Raw genomic sequence first — 23,042 nt, 5'->3', positions numbered from 1 at the left:
CCCACTTTTAAACCTCCTTGTAAAATACATTGATCAATGGCGCCCACCCGTGGATTGCCAGTTAATGTGTCGCAAAGTCGAAATCGTTGTATAGGTTCATTGTGATCGAGTGATTCGAGCAGGCGCAGTTCCCTCGGGCCTGCAAGTGCCATTGTCTTCTGTTTGCATATAATCTTATGTCACCCGACGAACCCGCCATAGGAGATTACTTTCGTGACGGTAAGAAACTTAAAGAGGACTGTTGATCTTGCCATTCCTCGAATGCTGCTCGACAACCCACAAAGCTCTAACTTCGCAGAGAGGTCATCGAGCAAACATTCTGAAGGTCTTTTATGGCTTTTTGTAGGAACGAAAGAACTACTCCGATCGGCTAGCCTGCTTCGGCAGAAAGTGCTCGCACAGCTTTTCTTCAGAACTTTACTATTCATATGTTTAAACTAAAAAAAAATAATATATATATATATATATATATATAAGAATAATTCACCATATTTTATTGTACAGTGAATTAAATTCGCTATAATTGGCCTACCTATCGTGCCCTTATTCGATCCGCAAGGTCCGAAGTATCTCTAGCAGATATTCTAATCATCAGTGAATAAATAGGCTGTAAATCAAGCAGATAGAGAACTTTCACGTCTGCTGTTATAATAAAACGAAATGGAGTTTCACTTTAGAAGTAATACTTTCTCTATTGAGATCTTATGAAAAAGATGTTCAGTGCAACCGTTGACTTTGTTTACTAGTTGTCTGAACTGAGCAGAAGCAGATAAGCCACTTTAATATTAATACCTACGTTGTAGCATACGCGATCTGCATGAACTATACTCTTGTACATATCGCCGCATCTATCAGCCCGATAAGGATTTTTTCTTTATTTTTTCAACTCCATAGAGAGAACTATAATATACTGCTAAAAAATCCACTCAAACACAAATAACATTACACAGAAAAGGTAAAAGAGAACATTACTGTCATTCTCTTGATAGTAATAATATTGTGGTTCAGTCGACCACTAAGCCAACTCCAGTAGCAGATTTCCGATTTTGCGTCACAGCTATCCCCGCAGATATCAGTATGCATGGCTTCATACGCGTAGTTGCTCAGCACTGCAGTAGAGTTACCTATTTAAACCACCGGGACAACATACGGTGCCCCCTAACTGTACAACCCGGGCCAAAATTATCTTAGTAGGTCTTGCTCCGTTCTTTTACAGAAAAGTAGCAGTTCGATTGTTGTTATTTGTGCAGATTCCTATGCCATGTGCCGTCGTCGACGTCGGAGTTTTCGAATTTTTTCAGGCGAAGTTCTCCTCTCCTATGGTGAGGATCAGTGGCAAGGGTAGTTTGTTGGGCATATTGCGCGGATTGATGGGGATGTACCACCAGCGAACTAAGCATGCCAGATCTGAGTTCCGTGCGTGCTGGTACAGTTGTTGTCTGTCATATGTGTGAATTAATACGTGGATTATTATCATTTAGTGAGTGCCTATTGGATTAACACCGGTGTAATAACCCCGCGGGCTAAGCAGATCCGGCAGTGTATAGATTACAGGTGGCCCAATAATGTACCGCATTGGTGATTTGTTGGAGTACTAGGGTATGAGCCTGAAAAGCTCTCCGAAAGGATAATGTGTAGCAAGTATCTGTAGTGCTGATGAGTGCGCTGTAAGACGGACTTCAGTAAAGATGAGCTTTATGATAACGGCATGCGTGCCAGCAACTACTCCGCGGAATGCTCCGCGTTCACGAAAACCTCTCGTAGTTGATCCAGATGATGGGGTCTACGAAGAATGTGTACCAGGCTCGCAGCTTCAAAAGCAACCGCCTCCTTCAGAGCCTACCGATGTGAACGATTACGCTCAAACCGGATGCCACCTTGGATACATTTTCAAGAGGACACTGCAGTCATGTATTGGACCAGCATCCGAAAATGACAAAAAGCTGAGCGGTGCATATACAAGCTACGAACGTCCGGAAGAAACTGAATCTATGATTCTGGACAATGCGCTCTTCGAGCCAAAAAAAGGAGGATCCAATTCAATCGGGTCGAATTCAAACTCGTCCAAGACATCTGGTATGACGTCTTTATCAAGTGGACCTAGCTCCGGAGAATCAGCTACCACTGGGCCTATGGCGAAGTTTGCAAGAACATCAATGCAGAGGAACTCTCTTTCAAAAAAGAACTTGTCTTCGAGTCAGAATCAACTACCGCCCTCTGGTAACCCAACGCTTGGCAACTATGCCCTTAGACAATCTTCGAGCCCTGAACTGGACGCTATTGTTAATTTGATGAATTCTGCACCTAGCTCACCATCACATAACTATTTATCGATAAATTCGGATGACTATGAGACCTCTGCTCCTCCGCAGCTTAATTTAAAGCCAAGTTCTGCGGTTCAAAAACGTCAAATGATGCCCACTAAACCACCAGAAAGGAATATTTTGCTACCTCCAAGTGGCAAACTTTGGGGAAGGCCCATTACTATGGATTGGAAGTCGTCGCTGCGAGATCCGTTTCGCAATAAGAAGAAATTCGCAGGTCCTGCTCTGGAGAAGGTCTACGAGCTTCCAGAGAAAGAAGCTCTCTACGACATTTCGCAGGATCTCGTGCTCAGTGATTTGGCTAGGGCAGCAAGGGAGATTAGAGAAGTAAAAGAGTTGCGAAAAGACAATAAAATAATAAGCGCTGACGATACCTATCCATTATCTGCGAACAATCCTGTCGGTGTGAAAAAGACAATAAACCATTCAATGGATGTTATGAGAAGACTAAATAGTTTTTCGGTAACAGCGCGTGTTTCGCCAGATGCGCAAATCAAGTGCTCTTCTTTAAGTACCATGATCGATCAGAGCTATCTCGACAACGTAATGTCCAGCCTGACACTGTCAGATAGTTCTGGTTCGCAAAAGCCACTGCTTTCGCTTGGCTCGAACAATGAACCGCTATTGCATCAACCGCAACAGCGAGCAGGCGAAATCGACATCCGCGATGATGGAATCATATATTCGATCGAAAAGGTCCGCCAGAAGGGCAAGCGGCCGGTAGAGATGAACCCTGTACCGTTGTGCGTACCTGGAATGCAGGGCTTCGTACCCCCGTATTGCCGTGTTAGCGCTGTGCGTGCAAGACGCGCTCTGATTAAGCGACATGGCTCCAGGACGTCGCGTGGCTCGAAAACGTACTCCGATACCACCTGGGCAAGTTCCGAGGCCCGGAGAAAACGTCGACTCAAACCGGCCAGTTGTAAGGCTCAAGATCATTACTGCCGCGATATCAAAGTTACCCCGTGTGTGTCAACTCTACGAAAGAAAAAGTCTGACTTTGAAAAAGCGCGTAAACGCGCTAATGTCGGAGCTAACAAAGGTCAACGCAAAAAAGCCTACGTTTTCAACTGGCTGTTAGTAAACCAAGGCGTGGTCGGAAACGCCACTGAGAAAGAACGCGCCCGCCGACTGGTACGTTAAGTAGTTAATTTCTTCTGTAAAAAATTTCGGCTTCTGATTTTTTCAACGCTAAGATGTAGCCTCTATTCCGTTTGGATGTGACGAACCATTTCGGTTGCAGCTTGTGCCTGTCAATTTATTGTGTATCCTCTGCAACTAGAAAAAGATTTGATTGCGCAGAAAATTACTTCAAACAGCATTGTAGTAAGTTTGAGATGAGGAATAAAGACGGGGAGCGCCAACTAGTTAGTTAAGATCCCAATTAAAGTGATTATGGTATTACAGAGCTGCTCGGGTATGTCGGTACCCAGCCGCTATATAGAGATATACTGCAGATTGATATAGATTTGTCATTGAGGCAATGTCACTAAGTAGTTCAGGAGCCCTGTTACATACGAAGAGTTGAAGTAGTTCAAAATGTGTATACTTATTGTCCATCTGAACACTGGAGCTTTTAAATTCTATTGAGCCCATCTTTTTTGGGGAGCAGAATAGTTTCTATAACGGATTGTTCGAATCTCTGTATAGTAAATGACGGAACCTGTAAAAAGTCCTCTACAAGCAGCATAAATGTTGGCCTCCAACGCGATGCCAACAATCACTGTCGTTCAGAAAAATGCTTCCTTCGCAGCTAGAAATTACTTCAATAAGGTATTTATTCCTTTCGAACGGCTGTACTGGCGGGTTCGACAGTATCTTAAGTACGGACTTTCTGCAATGCAAATTATCTAAGCTTTTGACGAAATAATATTAGCGTACATATTATCAGTAATACATTCACAATTTGTCCTCGTTACATAGGAGATCCTCTATCTTGTTGCGGGGGGTGCCAGTCTTTGCGAAAAAGGCAGCCTTTTATTAAGGTTATTGAATTAAATAATCTAGGAATGTGTAGGGCGGCCGTTGAAAGGAATATTCGCTTCCACACATAGTGTGAGAACATAATGAGAGGGCGATGCAAAAAATTAATATACGACTACATCTATGATTTTTAATAAATGAGGCCTATAACTACCTAATTTCTCAGACACGGATAACGACGATTTCCCATTTTTATTTTTCTTCATTTAGCTAGAGCGGCCCACCTACCATCGAACGGTCGCTTGACACTTGCTAGAACCAGTGCAACGCATCTAAGCATCCATGGTTTTGTTAGCCACTATCCAGCGCGACCGTTTATGTCCTGATAGAGTAGGTAATTTGGATGTAACGTAACAGATTACTCGATATTTCCCTGCCGTTACAGTGCTGACTTCGGCGTTGTAGACATCGTCATCGTTTATCCGTCCGTTGTTTTGTTCGCCCAGGTAACGCTAGAACATAAACGCTATTGTTAAACGTCACTAATTGCACACAGATAGATCTAGAAATGATCCGAGGAAGAGGCGAACACGACATCCTCCATGTTTCCACTTGGCACTCGAGCGAGCCTCCATCAGTCGTTCTGCCGCGTATACTCCACAGTGTCGACCCCATACTATTTCCTTTCGCAGATAATCTGCATTGAGATTCACGCGACTACAACTTTCTTACAGCTGATACGCGGCCTAGTTCGAGCATACCATCTGAACCTGCACGTCAACGCACGACGGGCTGATAATATAGGCAATAAGCTATAACTACTACCACATGGTTATTCTGAACTATATGTACAACGATGTATGCATATATATATATATATATATATATATATGCTTGCCCAAAACAACGCCGCCTAAAGTAGTGAATGGAAATCGACGGCGTTCCATATGAGTCGATTCGTGTTCCCGTAGCCATAATCGATATAGGTATACACACATGCAGCTAGTCAAGTCTGTTTTATCGGACAAACTACATTCTTATACATATGCCATTGCGATATGCATATGAATTCAAAAGTACCAGAAATCCCTTATAGAGAAACCGGAAAACTGGCAAGTTGTCCCATTATACCCCAATTACCGTCTTGAAATTTCGCGGCATTCATATGCCAAATAAGTGGGTGATGACAACATCCATTATAGTATATATATCTCTGTATCTGTCAGCGAAAAGTTATTAGCAGCGAAAAATCCTCACAATTATTACTAGTAGGAACGCCGACATTCATCCTTAGTTAACTTTAGTGCTTGCACTGAGCGTCTTTGACCTGCCTATAGAAATGCATAGAAATGATTGGTCTACGTTAATAATTAACGTAAACGCTTTTGCTAAACCATAGACTTCCACTGATTCATATCCGTTTTGAAGATTTGTACGACTAGCCTGGTTTACGGGCTTCAAGGTCCGATTGGCAGCGAAATGACAGCGACGCGGAAGAGATAAGGTCGATTTAGAGCTGCGTCTGCCACTCTTCATGCAGCACTCGATACAAATACGGAGGGAGCTGAAGCGTGTCCCTTCTTCAGATTACATTAGAACTAGCTGAAGATAGTATACCTAATGATGTTAAACTCCCTGTCACAAGGTATCCGCTATTTCGGCTCAAACAAAATGAAAACAACTGAGAGGAAAGCAAGGCGACACTGAATAAAAAGAAGATTAGATCAATCGTAAATAAAATTAGATTGAGGTGTGCGTTTTTGGTAGACAATTTTTGATGGCTGTTTCAGTAGTGGTAACATTGTCAGTTCCGCCACTGACATGAAAGTACTCCGTTGATAAATACGACTCTGCCGAGTCGTCCACACAGACACACACGAACACTCATTCGCTCACATACAAAAAGCTAAACAAACACAGGCTAGCGCCGTTACATGCTGACTTCGTGGAGGCTTCATACTCGCCATATGGTGTGATGAGGATAAGTGCCAGTTCCCTGTGTACCTACTGTTTTTTTTAGACCCACAGACCAAGTTGGACATCACTGAGCTAACAAAAACAACTGATTACAACTGTAGTTGAAGTATTTTAATGTCCCAAGGGAGCTACAGCTAGGCTTCTGTAATAAACAGTGCTGGTTATCCATACGAGCCCTTTTGTCGTAACTGCCCATGTTATAATAGAGCATTATGCTGTTTCATCTCTCAGTTCGCCATCGCATTCGACTAGACATAGTGAAGCCACAGCAAACGGTTGAAAACCCATAATAAGAATGCGGCGTCATCGCTTCCGATGAACATCAAACAGTGAGGCAAGCAGCATTGTCGTTGCCTTTGCCAGCGTTCCCTTTCGTGCGAGTAAGGACGATGCTACATGTACTTCAACGAATAGAAACGATGGTCGTCTGGCTCTGGAAAATGGAGAGTAATTCTCGCAAAGTCATATCTTTGCCTCGAAGACTCAGTAAAAACCCTCAGATAGCGAAGAAGCACAGGCGGTAACGGGGGTTGCTTAAGCAAAGATGACTGAAGAAGACAAAGGCCATTCAGTAGCCATTTACTCACCGCAGTTTGGCTTTCGCGACTTCATCTGCTGTCGTAATAATAAATACAGTATAATCGCTCGCCTAATGCCCTATGCGAAAAGAGAGATTGTGCGAAGGTGGCCAGAGAGAGCAAGGGGCAAATGGAGAATTGGAGCAAAAGGAAATACCGAGTAAATGGTGAGGCATAGGAGCGCACTGGCGTTGCGGGGGTTACTTGAACGGCGAGTCTGCCAAAAGCAGCTGTTAAGAGGGGGAGTAGCCGGAATCGTACAACGTGCACTATTTTAGGATTTACCCCGTAGCGTAATTTTGCTATGCGATCCGTTGGGCTCGACTATCCACTTTATTCTGGTCTCTTGAACAGTATTGAGTACGCAATGGTAAATCACTTACGATGCGATCGTCACGATGTACGATTTTCAGCCCAGACGCCTTCTATTTGACGTACGGCGTCATACTGCGCCTATAGGTCGGTGCAATTCGATAACAGTGCTATTTGATTAGTAAGGTAACGAAGTGAGAATATAGCATTGAATGTATACCACCGTGTTCTTTATGGCAGCCGGATGTATTATGCAGAGAGGGATGAACGTTGCTTATGAACGTTGGCCTTTGTCCTATTGCTTCAATGGTATTTACGCAGAGAAGCCTGGATCTCGGAAGCTACGAATACAATTGGGTAGCATTGGACTGTGAAAGCGACTTATAAGTTAAGTGCGCCTGGCGATACGATGTGATACTCATATCAGCCAAGCGAATACGATCGCCGTCGAGTCAACAAGATAAGCTGAGGCCTCTTGTTTGAGAGTCTTTATTAGACATTTGCTTACGTAACAGTAGAGTAAAAGTAATACGAATAAAAATTAACTAAAAAAAAAGTAAAGTAAGAATTCCTAAACTATTAAGTAATTTCTATTTATTTACGTTACCCATTTGGTATCCGTAGATCGTCATTATATCAGCGTATACATAAACTTTTAGCTCGTCAAGGGAAGACAAACTGAAATATTTTTACATAAGAGATGCATGTGGGAAACGCTTAACTTATCAAACATGAGTTTGAGAGCGTTTCAAAGTATTCCCCAATTTGCCCCTGGCACCCCGATAGCTTTTCGATGGTTAAGGCGGAACGATGTAATTATTTCTCTCTTTTTTTCCATGATGAAGATATACTGAGGAAATGAGTAATTAGTGGAAACGTTAAAATCATCAAGGCTTATGTAAGAGATCATGGTATAATTCATTACCATCATTTTCAACTTTATTAAGTCGTTTAGATTTCACGAATAATCTAGCCCTTTACTGCCCCAGTACAGCTGTTGTTTACTAATTAAGAGCACTAAATTTAATGTAAAACGTGCAATACATACTGCTATTCAATGTAGCACCAACTACAGTAGTACTATCATTATTATTGTTGTTGCTATTACTTTAATATTCAATGCGTATGTATTAGCATATATAAAAGTTCAATCATACTGCACGGAACTTCAGCACTCAACGCTCTCAAGAGGTCATCTCAAGAGGTCTCAAGAGAACATCTCTCACCACTTCATTTTTTAAATGATCCAAAAAAATTCTTAGATGTTTTTTTTACAGATACGACTATTACTAAATATATTCGCGTAATTCAATTGACGCTTGAGCGAACTGCCGAGCAGCTAAATCGAAAGGGCAAACATAACCATACCATCGCAATAAAGGTAGCAACTAGATTCTTTGTACTATGCAATACGTATGATTTACTAGGTCTCGTTGCTGTCATAGGAATTAGATGTGTGTTACTCCAGCTCGAACGTCCGGTTTCAAAGGCCCGATACAAGAATAATGGCGACACTTCGATAGCAGCGGTATTCAGTAGAGCAGAACAATGGAGGGCGGAGAGTAAACAGAAAAAGAAAAACACTTTTCGCTGGTCTTTCCGGTTTCGAAAGCATTCATTTGAGCCAAATCTTTTTCAGCTTTTTCTGATAGGAGCCCCCCTAAGGCCAATGGAGGCTTTATTATTGTCTGTTTGGTACGACAATTTCGAGTCGAAGTGGCAACCATACCTGCACATACGATGACAAAGATACCAGGCCTCTGATCCTTAGGTCTAAAACAATATAGTTTGCACGTTAGGACATCTGAGGATGTGCGTCGTTTTGGCATTACCCTACCTGTCTAGCAACGTACAAGATCAGTGATAGTGTAGGAGCAGTGCATTGTCAATAAACACTAACAGTGGTAGGAGCAGGTGGAAACGCTCGTTTTGACTGCGCGTTAAACCCAATGCAGAAAAAAAAAGGTGGCGGTGATGACACAAATGTACATTGAGCACAAGGAGGCATATACGCGTCCGTATGCTTACAAGCAAAGTCATACATTTATACGAATGAACACCATACATCTTGTTCGTCTTTCCATACGACTCTATAAATAGATTTGCTTGCATCTATATAAAAATTAGACCTGTTGATCCCGCCAGTGGCCGCACAGTTGTGGAAGCTGCTATTATCGTCGCTTCTGTGAGTGCCGTTTTTAAATCAGAGTAGCTGTTAAGTCAACTGACAAGCTAGAAAACTGAAACTTATGACGGATGTAGACGAAAGGAGCACGGATCGAAGAAAAGTATGATTCTACCCACTCTTCACACGGTTCGAGGTTGATGCAGCGTTCCACCGCGAATTAAGGTTTTCGCTACGGCCAGAAGACGACGAAGGGTTGTCATACCGACGACGGTGGCTTTATATTGATTGGCGTCGTTGCTAGTTGACGTGGACTGAACGGCTGACCGCTGGTGGCTGTAGTAATTAGTAACTGAATTGTTTTTCTTTCTTAAATAAACGTCTCGTAAAAACGCATCTTTTAAATTATTTTTTATACGAAAACGAAGCTGATATATAACAATCTTAATATAATAAATTTAGTGAAAAAAAATGTACCAAACATTGGTCGGTAATACTGACCAAGTTTCGAAGTATTTGGGGAATAGGATTTTACTTCTTTTAAGTCAGCAGTATGAATCAACAATACCATTATTCCAAAGACTCTTCGTGCAACGACTGCGTCCACATCTGTTTCGATGTTCGCGTAAGCTATAATATCAACATTACTATTTCGTATGATCTACACAAATCTTATCGCGGAATAAGTGAGGTACTCGAGAGATAAGCAACGATTTAAACGAATAGAACATTTGTGAGTAAGAAGTCATTTGGAAACTAATCAAAAGACATCTATATCTAGAGGAAGTGTTATGCATGACAAGCCTAAAAAAGCCCTAGTGGGATATATATAAAAATCTTTGGCGAAGGCCTCAGGGTACCATACGACAGAACAATAGATTAGCTGAAGAACAATCATATTCAGTACTGATATGGCAGTTTGTGATGCACACACTGGCCAACTATAGATGTGTTGTGATTATGACTTTGAGGTCCCAAACTTTCGGATGCACTAACTTCTTTTACAAGATGACATGCAGGATGTAAATATAGAACGCTGTCATTTTTATTCTCTTATTTATGATCTTTTAAAGTTGCTGGCAAGATAAACTATAGCAGTTGGTGCAGAACTTGTGATGTACACCCGATAGGGTAACATACTTCTGGCTTGCGAGGAGGGAAAAAGGTCAGATGCTCGCGATTGATCCGGCGCAGGGGCATTGAACAAAAGCTAAATAGCTTTGGCAGGCCATTTATAGTTAATTAAATAGTTCTCAAGCTATTTTATTGAATACGTATCAAGTTGTACCAAGTAACAACTTTTTCAGGCAATAACTAACCCTATCAAACCTTATCATTCTTAAATGTTAAAGAAAATTTTTTCCTATTAATTTCGTGATGGTGCTGTAAGCTCTTCAAAGCCTCGAAAGCAGCCAAGGATAACAGGTGAGCATTGTTAGGTAGCAGGGACGCCTACTATTGTACTGCTTCCGCATAATATTGACCTGCTGTTCAACGTGGTTTAACCAGATCTGTATGTGACTGATTCACGCTATGTCAATGTTGTTACGCTTATTACAATCATCAGCATTATTGGCATTTGGCTCTGTCTACCTTCCGTGCAGGCACGCAGGCCAACGTGACAGGAAGTCTAACCTTATTCACAACCTATCGAACTTCCGTTGGCCTGATCACTGTCAGTGACTAAGCATGGATAAGGTTATTTTTACTGTAGGCAGAGGATATAGCCTGCATTAATACTGATCTGTATTTTTCGATGGTGCAGTCGATTTGGAGCTTATTTGCGGGTAAAACAATTTCTCCAAGAGGACCCTAGACGACACCGACATAATCGAGTGAATAGTCACGTAGGCAACGAACATCAAATCGCAAGCTGAAGTTAGCTTCATTCATTAATAGTTTGAAGTTAATTTCTAAAACTTTTTCCCTCTAAATGATTCTCTATTTTTGCTAATCTGGGTTGGAGGTTATCAACTGTCCGTTGCAAAGATCCATGTAAAGTACATTGTGTTACTATAGAAGTTACAGCAAATTGAAGTTGATGTCACGTTTTGTAAACATTACGTCTATACATGCATTAAATATGCCGACGGTTCACATGGTGGCAGCCAACCATTCTTTGGGTTTACGGTGCTAAAAACGTATTTCTACTGTAGTAAATATTGGCTCAGGGGTGGCAATGGAATGAGAAGAGCTATCGTTTAGGACGAACTCAACGTCGTGTTTCCAGGGCAGCTAACAGGTAGAAAAAAACGGCGACACCATGGGCGTCATTAAGGGTTTCTAATGGTTTGACGTGTCAACGTCTTCCTCACGTGCGTTATGGCTGTCGTCCCTTTGGATTGATGGCGCGCGGCAGTCCGGTGGATGACAATGGACATGGTCATCTTCGTAAAAGCTGCTACGATCATGCGCATTTGGTTATCGCAAATTTCGATCGCAGTATATCGCTTTGTGTGCAAGTGCGCAAAGTACTTTAAATGCTTGCACACATATACGTAAAGTCGACTAATGTAAAATGTGATGACGATGTATGAAGGTAATCACAAAAACAACGACGGTGGTTTAGTGATACGTATAGGCGAACTGCTACATTCACTAGCACTGCTTGAGTCATCATTGGTTCCCAGCCAAGCAATCATAACGAAGCTGATAAAATTAACTGATTAATAGGTACCTAGTTTAGTTCTAAGCCAATAATAGGACTAATATGAATAAAACCTATCCCGATGTATCCGAGTGTAATTTCTAATGAAGCAGTCATAGCAGCAGAAGGGGCAGACAAACAGACAGGTAACAGATTGTTGCCAATAGCCCCCTAGCAGTTACTACAAGGCCTTAAAAAAATACTCTTGTATATTTACATACATACACAAATATTCTGTTTCCAAGCAGTAATACTGTACAACAGGATAAAGCGTGTACATTGATTCGATCTTGTTTACCCTGAGACACCTCATTGACGTCTCTAAGGATCAATCAATAGCAAAAAAAAATACACCGTTGGGAGGATTTAGTAAATTCTACGTCAAAGGATTAACGACGACAGCAATGTAAACAAGACACGCTGATTTGTCACAGCACTGAATGATAACAAAAATCAAAGAGAAAATAGAAGCGGGGAAAAGTCTATTTTGGTCAGTGAATCACATTTTTTAGAAAGCTTAGTTGGGCTGGGTCGAAACAAGACGAAATTTGCTATCTAATGCTGATCTTTATACAGATATATGTGTAAATGGTTATAAACTATATGGAATAGTGGAAAAAAATAAGCTGTTTTTATCTTTTACTTTATTCTTCATTAGACAAAAAGAGAGTCTATTCCCTAAAGTTTAGTTACATTGCGGAAAATAAAAACTATTTGCACAGAGCTGGTCAGAGATTATTTTCAATTGATTCTTCATTGACGTATCGAACGAAAGTTTAAACGAATACCTCTGAAGGGCTCGCAAATTAATCATCATATGAAGTCATAAGAAAGTGAACTTTACCAACGTTTCAACGTACAAGAAAAGGCAAAATCGAGAGACGTCGTTAAGTAGCTAACTGTCAATAAATAGTCTCCCATAATTATTATGAGATAATGGAGAACAAACAAACACATTATTTGAGCAGTCCTATATAAAAATTATGATTTCTTTTCTATATATATATATATATAGGTGTATAAGAAAAATCTTATATAGAAATTATTATTCGACCAATAGCGCGGAATAACGTACTCATTTTGATCAGGTGGTACATTTTTTATTGTTTAGAAACTCTCGGTGTTTTCGGGGTAGTAAGCCTCTACTTAAATAGTTTTATTAAACGCCATTAGGGTATCTAGGTAATGTAATTTACCAGATGATTCTACTGTGCCTCTTTAGCCATTGATCATTCCACACCGTTCGTTGTGAATTCGTAATTAATTCTAAACACGCTAAGCAGCTTGTTAACTGAAGAACGTCATAAATAGACGTCAAAATTATAATGGTATAGAAAAAAATGTCCTTCTTTAGCTAAGCTAATTTTATAGCAGTGTTCATCAGTGAGGACCGGACATAACCCTGGGAGATGTTTTAACGTAAAACACGAACTATAAATAAACAAACTATATATATATATATATATATATATATATATATATATATATATATATATATAAAACAGTTTCACAGTAAGCGAGCATATGCATGTACAGTTGCCGCCGTCAGTATCGTTGATACATCACAATCTATGGCCCTTTCTATAATATTTCATGAAGAATCCAAGATGAAGAAGGATTTAAGGTATTCCATGTAAAAGATACCGGTCATCTAGTTTGTTCTAGTTCAAGCAGTTGGGTAAGTCAAAATGTATCGCTGTCAAAGTATATCACTGGCAAATCAAGTCCACGATATTGATAGGTAAAAATGACATTGAGTTTCCAAACAAGTTTGCCTACAATAACCTAAAATTCGCGCACTAATTCATCGCAGTGTTGCGCTGTTCCTTGAACAAAGCAGACAGTTCCGTAATAGTAAGGATCATAAGAATTATGTTTTTTTAGTTTATTATATAATACAGAACTTAACAAAAGGAAGATATAATTAAACAGATACCATCTTTGAGATCCAAAATGGAACTTTTTATCACCGTGGAGAGATTTTCATATGAGTTACATTGTTTCTGGCCTGTTCTTTGGACATTTTCAACAATATGAGATTTCCGGCAACTGTCAATGAAAGAAATGTATTCTATAAAACACAACATTGCAGTACTAACTTCTAGCGCGTAGTAAATAGCGTTAGTTTGTTACCAGCAAAATACTTAGCACGTGTATAGTAGTTTTTTATTTATCTTCTCTAAATAGTGCAACGCCGTCTTCGGAAGACTTTTGACGCCTTATGGCTTTGGATTTTTGAAACGCTTGTTGTCGCTTACTCATTCGGCCTTTTTATTTTACGCATCTGTACGCGTCTCAACCGCTATGTCGGTGCTGTTGTTCGGGGTGCCTAGTATTATTAGAGCTAAGCTGCACTAAAAGTTCCTCTTGTTTCTGGGATTTTTCGTAGAAGCTTAACACATACAGAAACTCCAGCGGTTATCAAGATCGCTGTGATGTTCGTTCACGTAACGCAATTACTGTAACGGGTCAGTTGTTTTTGTCCAGGCAAGAGTTGCTGGTTTGGCAATGAGCGAAAACTATAAGACAGAACGCTCTAATTCTTCTAACCGTTGACTCAAGTCACCTATATTCAGTGCTACTTTCCCATGGCTAATAAGACGCTTGATGATCCGTATGCTGGTCACTGGTCACTAGTCGTCCGTTGGAGGCGGAATCTTTTTCCCTAGGGTTTTCTTTTTGGGCGACGTATGCTACGATGTCCCTATATTGCCCACGGTGGTAGCGTTCATTTATCGGTTAAAACATCTAGACATGCCTTCGCCTCGACCCAATAATCGTCGTCTGACTGTAAAGCACCCGTTAGATAAGCAGTCGTGCCTTCCTAAAAATAATCTAGCTTGGAATTAATTGCGTGATTACCGTAGACAGCTAGATGCGACTGAAAGAAAACTTAGTAAATGTCTACTTTGCACGCATGCTTATTGTCATGTATAGTAATAGTCTTCGACCGACGAAATTGGGCATCCTTTACGTAGTTTCATTTAATGTCACTCAATTATCTAATTGCTTATTGCTTACCGTTCTGCACACATTAGCCCATTGTTCCATGGGTAAGCAATCGAACCCCCCAAAACATGCGTTCACATTAGACACTCCATGTTTTTGCTGGGGCGTAAAATTGTGTACTCCCTTGTGGTCAAAGTTTATACGTTTATGTTCTGTCCGCATTCACCATCTACTCTACATACATATCCAGTGCGAATTATCAGAGTATCCTAATGCTTCGTTTCGCCCCGCAGCATCGAGTGGATTACGCTGAACAGGCGAGTAAAGTTCGAGAGAAAAATTGATACGCGCTACTGAATTCGTACAATCCTGTCATCGCTGAAGTTATCGGAGCCACCAGTTTGGCTGCTACTGCACCGCCAGTTTGGCTGCTACTGCGCCGCCAGTTCGGTGCAGTTTGTCGTCGGCTACTCTGTAGTACCCAAGACGACATGAAGCGTTACGCGAGCTACAGACGCTAACGTCGTTCCCGTTTACCACCGCAGCGAGGTCGTCGCCTCAAAGCAGAGTGTCGAGCGAAACATGATGGATCGAAAACACATCGTAGTTAGAGGGTAACAATGTCTTCCTATTGCTGGCATTGTGACTTGATTCTGCTGTTCATCGCTACCTATTGTCTGTCGCTGCGTTTCGGGTTACTTTATAAATGTTGATTCTGTTCTTTTCTTGTCGATTGGGTCGCTGTGTGTGGTCCCGGTGCTCGTTGACGTACTAGTGACGATACTGGGAGCCGCGAGGCAATCAACGCCGCCGTTGAGTTGCTGAGTTGTATATCACAGCACAAAGATTTGGTGAGTAATAAGCCGTTCGGCAGTGAAGTACCGGCAATGGTAGAGTGGCAAGCGGCGGAGAGACGCTCCATCGACTTCCGATGACCGGCAATCTCAGCGACGTCCGTCTTCTTCTTCACAAAGATCGATACTTTATTTGGATTACCTAGGTGACAACCACTGCGTTGAGACCCAACAGCGATAAATACGGACAGCAGAAGACAGCAAGATAGCTGACTTCCGTCAAGACCGCTATGGGGTAATGACCCTCTGCATTGCCCGTCTCTATTACTTTTTGTTGAAATGGTCTATCTGCAGTACTCAGTTTCTTCCATGATGTTCCTTCTGTGTCCATCTTCGTTCCACTGCTAACCAAAGCCATTGCCGCCGATTATCAATGGTAACAACTACTGAACGCTTGAGCTTTGAACAATCGGAAGAGTTGATAAACGCGCTCCCTCATGATTTTCTAGTACTGTCAATCGACCGTTACGGAAATGATCACTAATACGTATATATACCGCGAAAGGTTGATGCAAATATTTTTCCAATGCTTTAAAATAATATTACTCAACTAAATATGCGCTATTTTGATTGATAACTTCCCAGGATTTTTCTTGCCACAGCATGATTCCATAAAGCTTCTGTAGTTTATTTTGTAAAAAAAATTATGCTCCGCAATCTTTGTATCCCTACATTGAAACCAAGTGAAAACCGTTAAGGCAGTTCTGCAGCGACCGAAACAAATGATAGTCCAACGGTGCAATATCGGGGCTACATAGCGCGCGCATTAATATTTGCAATTCAAGCTTCCCTAATTTTTGCCGGGCAACTCAAAATCTATGTAGTCTGTCTGGCATTATCGTGGTGGACGACGCTTCTTCTGTTCACTAGTTTCGATCGATTTTTTCAATAGTTTGTTGTACCATTGTTCGTTGTTAAAACTGAAAGTCATCGATTCGTCAGGGGGGCTGTTCACAATGCCCGATTTCTTTTCAATCCTCCTGCCCCCAAAAAAAACTCAGCATTACCTCCTTTCGCGTCAACATGGCCGTTGCCACAGATCGTGGGGTACGCATCCTGATTTCTCTTTATTTGCGCATTACTGTCGTATGTGATCTATTTCTCACGATTCGTGATCAACCGTTTTAGCAATGTCTCGATTTGCTGGCGTTTCTGTAGAGTTTTACAGACCGAAATGCAATCGAGCAGGTTCTTTTGGTGTTAATTCATATAACACTCAGACGTCGGACCTTTTTTTCGTTGCCAGTTTTCTTCAAATGGCTTGGGTAGTGAATGTTTAGTTCATTGGCAGTATCATGGGTACTCTCATGTCGTTTTTGGTCAACTTTTACAGTCGTTTCAACAACTTTTCCGTAATTCGTCAACAAACGCGAGGAGCATTTTTCACATGGAAATTTCCAGATTGAAAACGACAGGGCCATCTTTGGATGGTTCCTTCCGATAACACATTTTGACCATAAATAGCATACATTTTTTTTATAGGTATGGGCAGCATTTATTCTTTTACCATAATAAAATTGTAATATGTAGCAATTTTTTTTGACATTTCACTCATCTTCAAGGCACACATCAGCTTAAGTCTTAATAAAGGCATTCTACTAGGTCTGCCGTCCTGGCTTTGCAAACGTCGACCTGACGTTCTTTCTATTATTTGTGCGGTGCGACTTTAAAACCAGCCAATAGTTTTTGACAACTTCGTATAAAAATAAATAGAGTCACAGAGCATAACAGGGCCAACACAGCACGGGGCACTCACTCGCTCATGATGCCCATAGCATTTGATGCGTTCAGTCGACAACAGTATACACATAGATGAATTATGATCCCTGCGGCGGTAGTAGCGCCAACAGTGACGTAAGTCTAAAAATGGCTCCTATTTGTCTGTAGCCTGTAATCATCACATAATGGCGCTGTCTTTAGCAGAGACGTCCAGCAGAGGGATCTCGACATGTACGAAGTACTTAAATTTGGCTAGGTGAGTTATAGAATCACAACGTATCAATAACAATCAGCAGTACAACAGAGACTATTTCCAAAGTCTGAGGTGGTCGAGTTTACTAAAGTCGCATTGTATAGGCGTAACAAAATCTTGATAATCGTTATCTTATCGTACGCCTCATGTAACTAGATAATATTTAGCAAATGATTAAAACATAAGATACGATAGTCTATGCTCGTGAACCGTCTGTGAACATGTCTAAATAAAATATATATAAAAGTAAATAAGCACATTTTTCTTATTACTATTTAAAATTAATCATTACTATCGTATGTATTGGAAACAACTTATCTATCATCTTTGTTATACATACATATTTATTCGTAACATCAAAAATATATACAGTATTTCCTCTAAATTGGAGGATTTTTAAAGATATAAAAAAAGAAATAAAAATAAAGCCTGAGGAGGGGAGAACAAGGACCGAGGTGATGCCAGTCGGTCCATGAGTGCTTCGCACCATGAAAAATTGCTGCAAGCGAAAAAAAAAGTAGCAGAAACGTCTGAGGCTTCTCGCACATGATTCGCATAGTCATTATCTCAGCGTTATACGCGTCCATAAATATTACGAACGCATTTCTTTAAACCCTCTAGAACGAACACTTTTTGCCATGTCAGCACAATTATACTCCATCAGTACGATGGTACCATGCCTCCTACTTCTAGAAAATACTTACAGGTCGATCAATATGCACTTTTTATATGCATCCATCGGTCTACAATATGGCGGTACCCTTTTGACTGGTGACATAATTTATTTTGATTGCAGTTTGTCTGTTGGAAGATGGCACTACGTTATTTGTTCGCTTGTGAACCTCACCGGAAACAACGTTTCCTATCATATAGTCGCTTTAATGATTTCCCTCCGATACGTAACCACAAGTTATGATTGCCATGTTCTCGTTGTTGCCACCCTTATTGTCGTGTCGGTTACTGTTACCGTTTGCTGGCAACAACGACAGTAGTGTTTTATCTTTCTCAGCTCGCATTTGGGTCGTTGTCAGGGGTAATAATTGCCGCAGACGTGGGCGCAGGACCGCGACACGCGTGAGCGCTTAGACGAACGATTCTAAATTTTGTCGCGCCGACTTAGTACCACTACACTGCGAAGAGCACTCGCTTCAATGCGCTTCATTCGCCGCTATTTCAGCCGCCTCTGAGTACCTGAGCGCAGCTCCAATTGCTATCTACCTACCGACGTCAACAACTTAAGCAATAGCCGGTGGCGTGGCGAGCATAAAGCGAGTCGAATCCAAAAGTGCTTGTACAGGTGTCAAGTGGTTTCCACCGCCGAAGAAATAGCTCATAGTATAAGAAAGTCATAATCCTCTACTACAGCTGCTGTTGTGCGATGTGTGCTATCCATCGCCAGTCATTCGAGACGCTGCGTGCCGTCTTCGAATTTCGCTAAGTGACCATAAATACGCATGGGACATAGAGGACGTGGAGAGAAAAACAGCGGAAAATCAAAGACATGACGAAATAGATTAGGTGAGTGGACCGTCACCATGGACCGTTGCCGTCTCCACCGCTCCAACAGAGATCTACACCAGCGTGAAGATCGACGCGTGCCGTGTGTGCTGTCTCAGCACGCTCAAAACACCGAATGCGCACATTTCCTGCCGCTAATCTTGCCGATGCTGGTGCGTCTGGCACTAAAAGTTCGCATAAATTCCGATGGGAAGACCAACATGGGCAAATCTATCAATTTGCCCTCCGTGCAAAAAAATAGTTCCTTTCGTGCAGCTTCCTACCCGTTCGGGTCTACCGTGCGTTAACCTATTGACTTGTGGAATTGTCAATAAATTACATTTTAGGGTAAATGTTGTGACTTCTGCCATGGGACGATAATGAGCGTTGTGATTGTTGTTGCTGCTGGTAATCATTCGCAGTAACAAGCAAATAACAGTAACAATGTAATAAGGATCACCTTAGTAGATAACGAAATGTATGTGAAAATGGGTTTAAGACGGAGTAAAAACAGCAAATACAGTGGAAATTAAATAGTTGCCTATTTATCCGTTTTTGAGTCGTGGCTTATTGATTAACCGCGACACTTCTGCTTTTTTTTTTAATCTGTACGGGTTTGTTCCACCTGTCTTTCTTTATTTTATTAGCCGTTGTCACTGAATGTTAGGGTATCTAATGTAATTCGAAGATAATCTTCTAGACTAAATAAGTAGCTTCATAAAGCTTCCTAGTCATCCGCTAGTACATGTGAAATATTTGCTTTATTGAAGTATGATACCTCTTTGTAGAATTGTGTGAACGTTTGCACATGTCTTAAATGAAGTATTTTACATAGCTTTGTCGAATAACTTATTTTCAAATGGATAGATCAATACCTAAATGCTCAAAGGCGTCCAATGTGTGGAATATGTATGTGAAGGCAAATATAAGTCAGACAGTTTGCGTCTCAGACATTCTACAGATAAAGAGCCTCTTTTTATTGTTCATAAAAAAGTGTATGTCGGCTAACTTACTGTCCATGCCTTCATTACTTGCCAGAACTTCAGATCGATGGAGAAATGTCAGTTTAATCATTATAGTCCTTCGTTTGTGTCTGCCTTCGCTCTATTTTATGCCTAAGCGTAAGCAAGCCTAAATAATTTACTGCAGATTGAAGACTGAGGCTCGTTAGCGCCTGTCCTTACGCAGTTCGGTAGCCACTGCTTTATTGGCATTCTATTCAGTTCACTTGTCCTAGCATAAGAGCGGTTGCCTGAAGACGATCGGGACCCTCATTGACCGTTGCGCCCGCAGCATTTTCGTTTTGAGCGCCACTCATCATCGTCATCATCACCACACTGCATGATTGCACATACTTTTGTTATCTAACAACGCCTAATGACAACAAACCAGTGACCTCCCATCTCCGGGCCAAGTTCCCTCAGACTCACCCCATCCCCCTTAAAACTGAAGTCGATAGACAATGACAGCTAAAAGACTAAAAAAGATTTATGAATGAAGAGCGAGGTGCCGCGACTCGGACCACAGGCAAACCAAGCAGTGATTCAGTTAGCAGGCGTTTAATTAAGACATATTATCAAGAAGCGGGGCTTTGAAGCGTTGCTATCGCCCTTGTTGGAGCTGTTCTGTATAGAATAAGCGAGAGAAAGATACAGAAATGTATTAGAGAATCCTATACATATTTTACCCTAGGGTTACGATTTGATATAAATAGAAGATCGAGAATAATAATAATCATTGTAAGATTCTATTATAGAATAATACCTCATAGAGTACTGCCCCACGCGAGCGAATGAAGCTGATTAAACAAGAAAATGCTCGTTGTATTTACAACAGCAGTTATAAGGGCGTGTGGTCTGTAATTTACGATTTGTTGAATCCCGGTGAAAATATGTAATAGGCAAAATGGCTGAACAGAGATCAGAGTCACAAGGGCAGCGGCAGCAGCAGATTCAATGATGGAAAGTGCCCCTTTTCAATGCCAGTAGCGGTTTGCCTGATTTCACCACTGCTGCTTAATACGGTGGGTACGAATACCGCTAGCGACGCATCTATCAAAATCTTGTGGGAAGAAAATTGTTCTTTAAAAACGGAAAATGGTAAGAGAAGAGGAACGAACTAGACCCTGTCTTGTTTTTGCAATTTCAATTGTTTATGGATTGTAGCGCCAGTCGACTCGATTAGTCAGTCGCTGATGGTTCGGTGGATGGCACGAGTGTTCGAGCACCCCTTGCTTGCGCTATGAGCTATGAGGATACGCGCTGACAGATTACATCTAACCGTCGGAGGAAGAAAGGCCTATCGTCTGCTTTCGATCATATTGCCTCGCAATATGTTCCACATCTATTTGACAACAACGAAAACTGTAAAGCAATCGTAATGAGGCGCTTTTCTTTATTTTTGACGATGAAAATTTCTACGATCATTCCATAATGATCATCACCCATGAGGGGTTAGATATATCGTGGAAGATCGGGTAAAGCGAATCAAATTTTGTGCTGAAGCGACAAGTAATAGCTATCATAGTAGCTATCTAGCTTTTCGTAATGGCACAACAGATAATAGCATGGTCAACCCTACCTCGGTTGTGGTGGCGACAATCGTGAAAGATTTGACTCAATCCAGTAAGTATGAGGCCAATAGGCTTCCATTGAGCCGACAGCCAATAGCAGCTCCATTCAGTTAGGGGGCGTAAATAGTCGATCAGCCATTGCTGGTCGCAGCAGAGCAGGCCATCATAGTCAGACAATTTCATAATAAGTTGATTATAGCAGTTTGGTACAATGTCTCGCTATCGATCTTCATGTGTCTGTGCCTAGATGTATGTAGCAATTTTAAGCTGCTTTGTATCTACGACTCGAAATCTAGCGAATGGTGTACAATAAATAGAGCTTCTAGACCGAAATGGCAATGATGGCTATTCGAAATAATTGGTCATTGGCCACGAGCGGCAAGCTGCCCTTAAGCAAGCTCCTAGGCTGCACGCATACACATTAACACCTACCAACCTGGTAGCACGAACGACAGGTCCAATTCGTGGGAAAAAACCACGCGCCAGAGTAACCGTGCCCGTGTATCTACTACACTGGCGAATACAGGTGGGGCTTCTATATGAAACTTCTACTGCTGGTCGGATCACCGGAAATCGATCGATTTATACCGTTGTTGAACAAATGACTTTTGTTTTTTGGATATGTTTCGAGCTGTTCTATTGATAACGTTATGTTTATCGTTAATGTATTAGGTAATATAATGCCACAAGCAATTATCAGCTAACTAACTTATAAAGGCCAATTATCTGCCACAGTTTAGCCCGTTTACGGACATAAACCGTCAGCCGAATCTGCTAAAGGCCTTATCTGGTCAGGGCACAACACTGTCCGTTAATGTGCGTATATTCATTAAATCGTATTAGTAAAGGTGTTATCCAAGATGAATATGATACATTCATTTTGTCTCGAAAAGGCAGTTACATTGACCTAAAGCGAAGAAGGAATGTACATAGGCCTGTAATCTTTGAAGCGAAAATTATTTGTCAGTAAATTAAGCGAGGGCATGGCAGATACACTAACCACTTTCCCATAGATTTGACTATCAGAGCTAAAGCCGAAGGCGGCGTAGTCCGTATGAGAAACATCGAACATTTTACGCCAGGTCACAAGACACGGTCGTCTAGAAGACGTTTGAGAGAGAGAAAGAGAGAGGGGGGACTCCTATATTGGGTACTAATTGTAATCCTTGGCCATCGGATATCAGTAGTTTACAGAAAATCGACAATGAGTAATATGATCGATTGTTAAAATGTTTTTTTTTTTAAAGGAAACATACCTGCAGTAACAAAAAAAGCTGGAAACAGCGATTTCGAAGCGGTAACACTGTTTTGA

The 23,042-nt window shown here is 41.3% G+C and overlaps 1 protein-coding gene across 1 annotated transcript in view; it reads left to right on the top strand.

Moving 5' to 3' along the window:
* Positions 1–1,393: 1,393 nt before the first annotated feature.
* LOC111247748 (uncharacterized) overlaps positions 1,394–23,042 on the top strand; it is a 95,064-nt gene continuing 73,415 nt past the window's right edge. Inside the window, exon 1 of the mRNA XM_022799057.2 lies at positions 1,394–3,458. Within this exon, the coding sequence (XP_022654792.1) occupies positions 1,689–3,458 (1,770 nt within the window). The 5' untranslated portion in view covers positions 1,394–1,688. The remainder of the gene's footprint in view (positions 3,459–23,042) is intronic.

The sequence above is a fragment of the Varroa destructor genome, unplaced genomic scaffold (assembly GCF_002443255.2).
Source record: "Varroa destructor unplaced genomic scaffold, Vdes_3.0 BEIS01000001.1, whole genome shotgun sequence".
In the NCBI taxonomy this organism is placed as follows: Eukaryota; Metazoa; Arthropoda; class Arachnida; order Mesostigmata; family Varroidae; genus Varroa; species Varroa destructor.
This window is presented reverse-complemented; position numbering and strand designations above follow the sequence as displayed.